Source organism: Suncus etruscus, chromosome 14, assembly GCF_024139225.1.
Source record: "Suncus etruscus isolate mSunEtr1 chromosome 14, mSunEtr1.pri.cur, whole genome shotgun sequence".
NCBI lineage: Eukaryota > Metazoa > Chordata > Mammalia > Eulipotyphla > Soricidae > Suncus > Suncus etruscus.
This window is the reverse complement of record NC_064861.1, coordinates 14,662,790-14,672,737: the sequence shown is the minus strand read 5'-3', so window position 1 is coordinate 14,672,737 and position 9,948 is coordinate 14,662,790. Positions and strand designations below refer to the sequence as shown.

Here is a 9,948-nt window from a genome sequence, read left to right as displayed (position 1 = left end):
ATGGGATGCCAGGGATTGAATTTAGATCTATATCAAGTCAACCATTTGCAAGGCAAATGCCCTACCTGCTGTGCTATGGTTCCTCTCGCCCCCCATTTATGTTTATGTAAATGTCATTAAGCATCATCTATGTTGGGTCTACTTTGGGGGAGGTATGTGAAATAACATACTGTGTAAATAGTTGACCATAGTTGACCTGAATTACATAATTAAATTTAAAAAATTTTAATTTTAGGAAAAATTCCTAACTATGAGAAATGATAGATACATTTAAAAATATTTTTGCTAGGTTAACAAGAGATTAAGAGTCTCGTCATTATTCCTTTTGGATTTAAGAAATAACTTCCGGGCCCGGAGAGATAGCACAGTGGCGTTTGCCTTGCAAGCAGCCGATCCAGGACAAAAGGTGGTTGGTTCAAATCCCGGCATCCCATATGGTCTCCCGTGCCTGCCAGGAGCTATTTCTGAGCAGATAGCCAGGAGTAACCCCTGAGCACCGCTGGGTGTGGCTGAAAAACTAAAACCAAAACAAAAACACAAAAACAAAAATGAAATAAACTTTAAAAATGTGTGGTATGTGGGGCGGGAGAGGTGGCACTAGAGGTAAGGTGTCTGCCTTGCAAGCACTAGCCAAGGAAGGACCGTGATTTGATCTCCCGGTGTCCCATATGGTCCCCCCAAGCCAGGGGCAATTTCTGAGCGTTTAGCCAGGAGTAACCCCTGAGCATCAAACGGGTGTGGCCCTAAAAACAAACAAATAACAATATTAAAGTTAACATACAAATAACAATATTAAAGTTAACATAAAAATAAAAATAAGGGGCCGGGAAGGTGGCGCTAGAGGTCAGGTGTCTGCCTTGCAAGCGCTAGCATAGGACGGGCCTGCGGTTTGATCCCCTGGCGTCCCATATGGTCCCCCCAAGCCAGGGGCAATTTCTGAGCGCATAGCCAGGAGTAACCCCTGAGCGTCAAACGGGTGTGGCCCAAAAACCAAAAATAAATAAATAAATAAAATAAATAAAAATAAATAAAAATAAAATATATATCTTGGAGTTGGGGATAATGGCTGAGTAATTAAACACAAGCTTTGTATGCATTAGACTTGGGTTTGATCCCTGGAACCTCAAAAGAATATATATTATAAATTATATATTATACATATATATCATATAATCCTGAAGGAATTAATTTTATTTAAGAAGGATAACAGACAATAAATGTCCAATGTTGTAACCATAATTTAGATATTATCTAGCAATATTTTTGGGGGGTGGGTTTGGGCTCCTGGCAGGCACGGGGGACCATATGGGACACCAGGATTCGAACCAACCACCTTTGGTCCTGGATCGGCTGCTTGCAAGGCAAACGCCGCTGTGCTATCTCTCCGGGCCCATATCTAGCAATATATATATATATATTTTTTTTTGGTTTTTGGTTTTTGGTTTTGGGGCCACACCCGGCAGTGCTCAGGGGTTACTCCTGGCTGTCTGCTCAGAAATAGCTCCTGGCAGGCACGGGGGACCATATGGGACACCGGGATTCGAACCAACCACCTTTGGTCCTGGATCGGCTGCTTGCAAGGCAAACACCGCTGTGCTATCTCTCCGGGCCATATCTAGCAATATTTTAACAACATAAGTCTTGGTCTATAAACCCAAAAATTGGGCTTGAGTGATATCACAGCTGTAGGGCATTTCCCTTGCATGCAGCCGATCTAGGACAGATGATGGTTAGAATTCCAGCATCCCATATGGTCCCTAGGAATGATTTCTAAGTGCAGAGCCAGGAGTAACCCTTGAGCGCTGCTGGGTGTGGCCCAAAAACTGAAAAAAAAAAAAAGTTCATAAATTACCTTTAATCTGGTTTAATAATATAAATTGGGATTTGGAATGTCAGAGTAATTCTCATAGTCCTATAGGTGAACTATTTCTCAAATTCAGTAGCATTGTATTTGAAGCAACACAAACTAACTTTTTAATTATAAATTATCAAAATAACATCTTTCAGTATGGGAGATAAAATTGATACTATAGCAGTGTTAGTTTCTGAATTATTTTCTTCATATTTAATATCAAAAGACCAAGGTTGGCATATTAGCAGTACTGCAAACATGAATCTTTGTAGAGATTGTAAAATAGCCAATGTGGTAATTTAAGCTCTCAAAAGATTTTGTTCGTACTGTGTTTTAATATTCAGATCATAGGTACTCTTGGTATTCTACCTAGATATCTAGCTGGATATCTGAACTACCTGTTAAAGCTCCTATAGTCCGGCAGGTCTGTCTTGCCTTCAGGCATGAAAAGTTTAGGATATAAAGCCTCTAAAAGCTCAGGATCACTGCTAATGGCCTGTTCCCAGGGCGACTGGTAGTACTTGGCTGTGGTGTTGAATTTTTCCGGAGGGATTTCCTTTAGGGGTCCAGAATACCCTTTGGAAAAAATAGAACAAGAATAAGTAAACACAGAGTGAGCATTAATCTTCACTTAACTCTATACCAGGTGAAATTTTCATACTGAGATAATTATATCAAGAATACATACTTTTTATATCTCTCAGACAAGAGTTGTCTGGAAATGTTTGACTTTATTTTGTTTTTAAATTCCCTCTAAACTTATTGCAGCTTAAAAAAGAAAACCACTTTTCTTCATGTTTATTCTAGTTATTTCCTCCTTGATTGTTTAGTATATATTTGTGCACTGGAATGATTCCTTTAACTTTTAAAAATAGTGCTCCTCCATTGATGCCAGGTTTTAGACATCACAATTCATAAACTGAAAAAAAAAATTCCAGAAAGGCTTTCCTATAGCCTAAACTCTGGAGAAATGAAATAAAAACAAAATCTCCCTTTTCTTGCAGCTGATGATCAGAGTCTGGGTCTTGTTGATCTTAAATTGCCAAGGTTTGTAAATGGTAAAGATTCCCTATGGGGAAGCAGTTAACTTGTCTTTCAGCCCTTCTCATGCACTCATCTTATTCCCTGACTTTTTTGTTTACTTCATTCCTGATGTCTTACCTAATACTGCTGCTCCAGGTCTCACCTCCTCAAGTTATTCTTTTCACATGGGCTAAGTTTTCTTTATGTTCCATTAAAAAAGTCTCACAGATTCCCAGCATAAACATTAAGCTGTGTTCTCATGCACATCTTCTGTCATCCAAGACGCACCTGTGTCTTCTCCATCTACATGTCCATCTATTCATGTACTGCTATGTCTGTCCTGTGTCAGTCCCCTGCCCCTTTTTTTAATCTATTTACTGTTCAGGTTTTCTATCTCTAAATTTTTTGTGTGTGTTGAAATCATGCCTAGCCTTCATGGTAAAATGGTTTATCTCCCTTAAAAGCCTCAAACAATTCCACCTTGAGGTGTTTGTGATGATTTTATTTTCTTTGGTCTCCAGAAACAGCCTCCCCAGACAGTCTCTCTTGGTAGGTTGATTCTCTCTTGCTTGCTACCTCCATACTGGTATTACTGAAAGCTCTCCTATCATACATCCTGCCCAAAAAATTCCATATCTATTCATGGCTTTTATAGTGATATAAAAGTAGAGTGATTAAAGTTTTGTTTTAAAAAAAAAATAAAAAGTCTTCGGACTTTTATTCAACCACCTCTTGAATTTTCCCAAATAAATACAATGTCCCTGATATCCCTTATCACTTATGTAGGCCTGTATATAGCTATTTTATCATATACCCAGACACTTCTTTTTTGTTTGTTTGTTTTTGGATTTGGGGTCACACCCGGCAGCGCTCAGGGGTTACTTTTGGCTCTACACACAAATATCACTCCTGGCAGGCTTGGGATTCAAACCACCATCCTTCTGCATGCAAGGCAAAAGCCCTACCTCCATACTTTCTCTCTGGCCCATACTCAGATGCTTTTAATGTCATGATAACAAATATTTCACCCTAAGACAGAGATATTATTTCAAATCCTTCCTCACTTTCACCACGCATCTCTAAGCATTACCAATTATACTTTTAAATATTTACATATTTTTTAAATATTTCTTTTAAATACTTTTGAATAGTGCCTCATAAACTTTGTATTAGTGACTCAACCTTAGGAGCTATTTAAAAAATTGATAATATATTCTTCCTTCCAGAACTTTGACCTTAGTAAATCTCAGGAATGACTACAAGTCCTATGTTAACAGATCTCTAGGAATTCTTGTTCCAGCACATTCTCTCCTTCCTCTTCTTTACCATCACTCTTGCTATATGATTCAGGCCTTGTCATCTTTTGCTGGGCTTGACAAAAGCCGTCATAGTATTTCCTCTTCTCTTTACCCATCTCCAAGGACTCTCCCCTTTGTTGCCCAAGTGTCCATTTACATTTAATGTGTGTGTGTGTGTTGGGGGAGTGAGGAACATCGAGGGGTGTTGGGGCATGGAAGCTGGAGCTTCACACATTCAAGGCATATAATTTTGCACTGACCACATTCTTTTTGTTTTTGTTTTTGTTTTTGTTTGGTTTTAGGACCACACCCAGCGGTGCTCAGGGGTTACTCCTGGCTGTCTGCCTAGAAATAGCTCCTGGCAGGCACGGGGGACCATGTGGGACACCGGGATTCGAACCAACCACCTTTGGTCCTGGATCGGCTGCTTGCAAGGCAAACACCGCTATCTCTCCGGGCCTCTGCATTCTTACATTCTTCTAGTGAGTTTTTGAAGTGGAGCACTTGCTTTTGTGACCAACTTTCTTTCCTTGAGATGCTATCTTGTCTCTCAGAATCAACATCTATATATAATCTTAAACATCTAGTCTACACTTGTCCTGCCTCTTCCGCCATTTTCTTCTCTCATTTCATGCTACAGAACTCTAGATGCACTTGTTGTCAACACTTGTGTATCCTTACTTAGTCCATTTGTTTCTTGTATCTAGATTTTTCTCCCTAATTCTTGTCAACTTTACTATCCTATTTAAAGCTTTTGTTTGAGATAAGGTCTATTCTAGCTTTGCTTGTCTTCCCAGTAAAAGAAAAATTCTTTGTTATAATATATACAATTCTGTTTTCATAGCTACCATGTAGAACGTTTAATGTTTAAATGCTTTAATTTTATATGTTGAAAAGTTTCACAAAATCCCTTTGCCTGAAACAGTTCTTTTATTTTTTGTGCATTTTTCTTGTCTTTCTTCACTTATAAACATAGTGTTCGCATATTATATAATTCCTAAATACATATAATTTTGCACTTTATTTTTAAGCAATTTTCCTTAAATAGTTTAAACTATTTCTAGGTCATGTTCACAATAGTTCGAAGGTTTTATAATAATGTATTGAACTGAAGGTCAATAATTGCTTTACTCTTCACATTTTAAAAATAATCTAGGTCTTCCCATTTCTTCCTGTAAGAGAATTAACTAATACCTTTTTTATTTTTGACATGCTAAATTATTTACAGAAAAGTATCCATGTGTTTAACCTTTCAGAAATATTGCAACTGAAATATTAGTAATATTTCAGACCAACACTTTATTTACCTTTAAAATGTTTTTAATATATGTTTAAATCTAAAGTCCAAAGGAATTCCTTCAGTATTATGGCTCTTATGCATTTATAGACTCATATCTGAGAAATGTTGGTTTTTACAGGCATAGATTAACCAGTATTTTAAAATTTTTTGAATAAACTATAATTTGCTTCCAGTATTTGTTGTATTTTGTTTTCGTTTTTGTTTTTGGGTCACACCTGGCAGCGCTCAGGGGTTACTACTGGCTTTACACTCAGAAATTGCTCCTGGCAGGTTATGGGGACCATATGGGATGCCGGGATTTGAACCACCATCCTTCAGCATGTAAGGCAAACGCCTTACCTTCATGCTATCTCTCCGGCCCCTATTTGTTGTATTTTTTAATTCATTGACCAATAAGGAGAGATTCATTAGTTTTATCTCATAGCATACTAACTAGTGAGATCCAAACTATTCTTACCCTCCCACTTCTTTGCCTATATTACTTACAATTTCAATATAAAATAGATGACTTAGTATTAAGTATAATAATAAAAGAATGGGCCAGAGAACATGGAGGTAGGGTGTTTGTCTTGCATACAGAAGGGCGGTGGTTCAAATCCTGGCATCTCATATGGTCCCCTGAGCCTGCCAGGAGGGATTTCTGAGCGTAGAGCCAAGAGTAATCTCTGAATGCTGCTTGGTGTGACCCAAAAACCTATAATAATAATAATAATAATAATAATAATAATAATAATAATAATAATAATAATAAACGAACATTTAAAAGAACACAAAACTCCTAGTGCTTTCTATGACTGTAAAGTCTTTCCATTTGTCTTGAGCTGACCACAAAAGAAATACAGAATAAGAAAAGTTGTTTAATTTGAATAGCCTTTAATAAAGGACCCAAATGATGTGAGTCACATCTTCAAATGCTTATTCTCAATGTAAGGGGTTTCATTACCTGGTGCAATGCTGTCTGGATTTGGGGGACTCCGTGGGTCTGGGGTGTTGGGAGGAGTAAATGGAGCTTGCTGTAAGCCTCCTTCCTGGTTGTTGCCATCCAGTTTTCCATTCTGCATAGCAAGATTGTGCTGTATTTGATCAAAAGCAAACTCTGCTTTAAAATAAAAAGGTAGGTATGCTCATAGACTATATCATTGTTCAAGGCTTCATCTGTATGTTTAGCACTTAGATACACACCTTCTTCACTGCTTCTTGGGGCCTCAATAATTTGCATGGCTATATGACTGAGCCAGTGAATGAAATATTACAGTATTAATCTAAAATACTTTATGCTGGTAATCCATTTACTAATAAATATAGAAATTTCTGTGCATCAGACACTGAGAGTATTGTATCACTTATTTAAGTTACTGCTACAGTATTCCAATAATGCAAATCTATTTAATTTTTGAGTTTTTATATATCTAATTATAGACCATAGTGTCCAATATATTTTTTGTTTGTTTTTGAGACATTCCCAGTGGTGCTCAGGGGTTACTCTTGGCTCTGCACTCAGATACTCCTGGAGGTGTTTAAGAGATTTTGTGAAATTCCAGGGATCAAACCTTGGTTGGCTATGTGCAAAACAAATTCTCTACATACAGTATTATCTCTCAAGCCCCAGATAATACATTATTTCAAATTTAGCTGGGAGTCAATTAGATTCTTTAAATTGATTTAAGCTTCAATCTGAAGTGTGAATAGCAGTTATGTATAGCAAAAAAATTTTCAAAGTTGTATGGGCTTGTAGAAGAAAGAACTTGAGAATTTGAGAAAATAAAATTCTTCAAGAGATGTCCACTTCTTTTTTTTTTTTTTTTAATAATATCTTTCTTAAGCACCACAATTACAAACATGATTGTAGTTGGTTTCAGTCATAAAAAGAACACCCCCCTTCATCAGTGCAACCTTCCCACCACCAATGCCCCCTACTTCTCTCCTTCCCACCCCTTCCTGTACCTGAGACAGGCATTCTACTTCTCTCATTCATTAGCATTGTCATGATAGTTGTTAGTGTAGCTATTTACAAGATGCCCATTTCTTAAGTTTTAGGTGAACTTGTTCTGTGATTATAGTTTGGCATTTATTTTGTGATAACAATATGGCACTTTCAAAATTGTTAATTTGCACTTTGGTAGTGAAAAATAGATAATGTCCTCCAAAGTCTGAATAGTTTTATATCTGTAATAAAATGTTAACTTAATTACAAATAGAAAATATATGAATTTAAAAAACAGTTCATGTTAAGAAGTACATAAAGTAAAATTATTTACTAAATTTGCTAAATAGTAATTCAGTGAGTAGTTTAGTAAAAAACTCATTCTGGCCTTATTTTTGACTTTCCTAAGCATAAAATATTACTATTACTTTTTTCATTGATTTTTAAAATCAATGTTTGATTTTAAATTTGTGCTTGAATAAAGCACAAATGTGTATTTTAATACTAGACTTTTTAGAACTGTGAGGATAAAAGACTATGTTGTTCTTAAATCCCAATACTTAGCTTAAGTAGAGATTATCAATTAAGGATGTGAACTGATAAAATTATGATGGAAAGAAGGCAAGGTGGTCTCTTATTCGTGAATACAGGTTCTTGGTTACTGGGCTTAAGAACTTGCATTTTATTTAATAGGTTATAAAGAACAATGTTTTCATAAAGAACAATTTTGAAAGACTGGGGTAATGCTGTATTATAAAAGGTGTTTAGCATTTTGGGGAGCTTATTTTCCCCACTTTTATTGCTACTGTGTATTACAATTCTGTGAATGTTAATGTTACCTTCGTGGTTCTTAGCACTTTGAGTTAGCTGTTATCTTGAGTAGTTTATTGTATTGATGATATGAACATCTATTATGTTTTTTCTTCTGACCCTGTGGTACTTTTTTTTTTAAAGGAGTATCTTGCTAATTAAGTATAGAAGTCAGTTGAGATTAATATAGAAAATTCATATGTGGGGGCTGGAGAGATAGCATGGAGGTAAGACATGTCCTTTCATGCAGAAGGTCATTGGTTCGAATCCTGGCGTCCCATATGGTCCTCTGTGCCTGCCGGAAGCAATTTCTGACGTCGTGCCAGGAGTAACTGAGCACTGCTGGGTATGACCCAAAAACCACCAAAAAAAAAAAAGTTCATATGTATTCTGCATAAATACATTTTTTTTATTTTTTATTTTTGGTTTTTGGGCCACACCCGGCGGTGCTCAGGGGTTACTCCTGGCTGTCTGCTCAGAAATAGCTCCTGGCAGGCACGGGGGATTTGAACCAACCACTTTTGGTCCTGGATCGGCTGCTTGCAAGGCAAACACCACTGTGCTATCTCTCCCGGCCCATAAAAATTTCATTTTCTAAGTTGTCTATGAAGTGAATTTCACCAAAACTTACAAATCATTCCCCTAAATTAATATCAACTTAATCTATGGGCATTTTCTTAGGGAAATAATGATGAACAGGAAAAGCAGCTCTTTATAGCTAGCCATTAATTATCAGGAGACACCTGGGACCTCTATCATTGCAAAGGATACAAACAAAACCTTATAATAACAGGATAGTGTCTTTTAGTCATAATGTGATCCTTAAATTACAGAGTTACAGAGTCCCATCAGTCATGAGTCCCTTCAGGAGAAGTTGGAGAGAAAAAATGAAATGCTGTTACTTTCTTTTTCAGTTTACTTTACCTTAGACAAAAATAAAATGAAAGAAATAACACCAGCTATAGGCAAAAAAAAAAAAAAGTTCTAAGCAGATGTGTAATTTATATTACATGATTTCTGTTGAAATAGCAGTAGAAAGGAATAGGTTTTAAACACATTTGTTATTTTCTTCACCATACATCCACAGAACAGATGCTTAAAAAACTGCTTCGGGTTTCTAGTAGTATATGAAATATAGAAAGTATACATGATGATTTTCAATGTTAGTATGCAATGCTGGGTTAAAAAAACACTACCCAAACATATGTTCTTCAGTCTATCCCAAATACATAGTATTTTTTTTTCAATCAAAATCTATATTCAGAAGCACAGTATACTTTGGTTTTATATTAAAGTTACTTTTCTTCTTCAGTATTATCTAAAATTTTGAGGGACTTTCAAAAGCCTATAATAGATACTGAGAGCTCACATTTGTTTCTATAGCTATAAACTTGTTTTTTTTTTGGGGGGGAGGGCACACCAGGTGACACTCAGGGTTTATTTCTGACTATGTGCTTGGGGGACCATATGGGATGCTGGGGATTGAACCCAGATTCATCCTGGGCAGCCACTTGCAAGGCAAACACCCTACCATTGTGCTATCCCTCTAGCCCCTATAAAATTGCTTTTTGACTTTATATCTTTTGGTAGCCAATAATAAAATTTTAGTTACTATGAATAATGTCGATTTGATATTTTCCTCTGAATCATTATTTTCATCCATTTATTCCATTTTTAGTTTTTAATAAAAGAAGAAAATAGGGCCAGGAGATAGAACAATGATTGGTGACATGCTTAAGAC

General features: G+C 36.4%; 1 protein-coding gene across 1 annotated transcript in view; it reads right to left on the bottom strand.

Annotated features, from left to right (window-relative positions):
* The window catches only part of MYOZ2 (myozenin 2), a 37,404-nt gene that overhangs the window by 8,016 nt on the left and 19,440 nt on the right, over positions 1 to 9,948 (bottom strand). Inside the window, exons 3-4 of the mRNA XM_049786957.1 lie at positions 6,417 to 6,546; positions 2,251 to 2,428 (exon numbers count right to left, since the gene is read on the bottom strand). Coding sequence (XP_049642914.1) covers positions 2,251 to 2,428; positions 6,417 to 6,546 — 308 coding nt within the window. The remainder of the gene's footprint in view (positions 1 to 2,250; positions 2,429 to 6,416; positions 6,547 to 9,948) is intronic.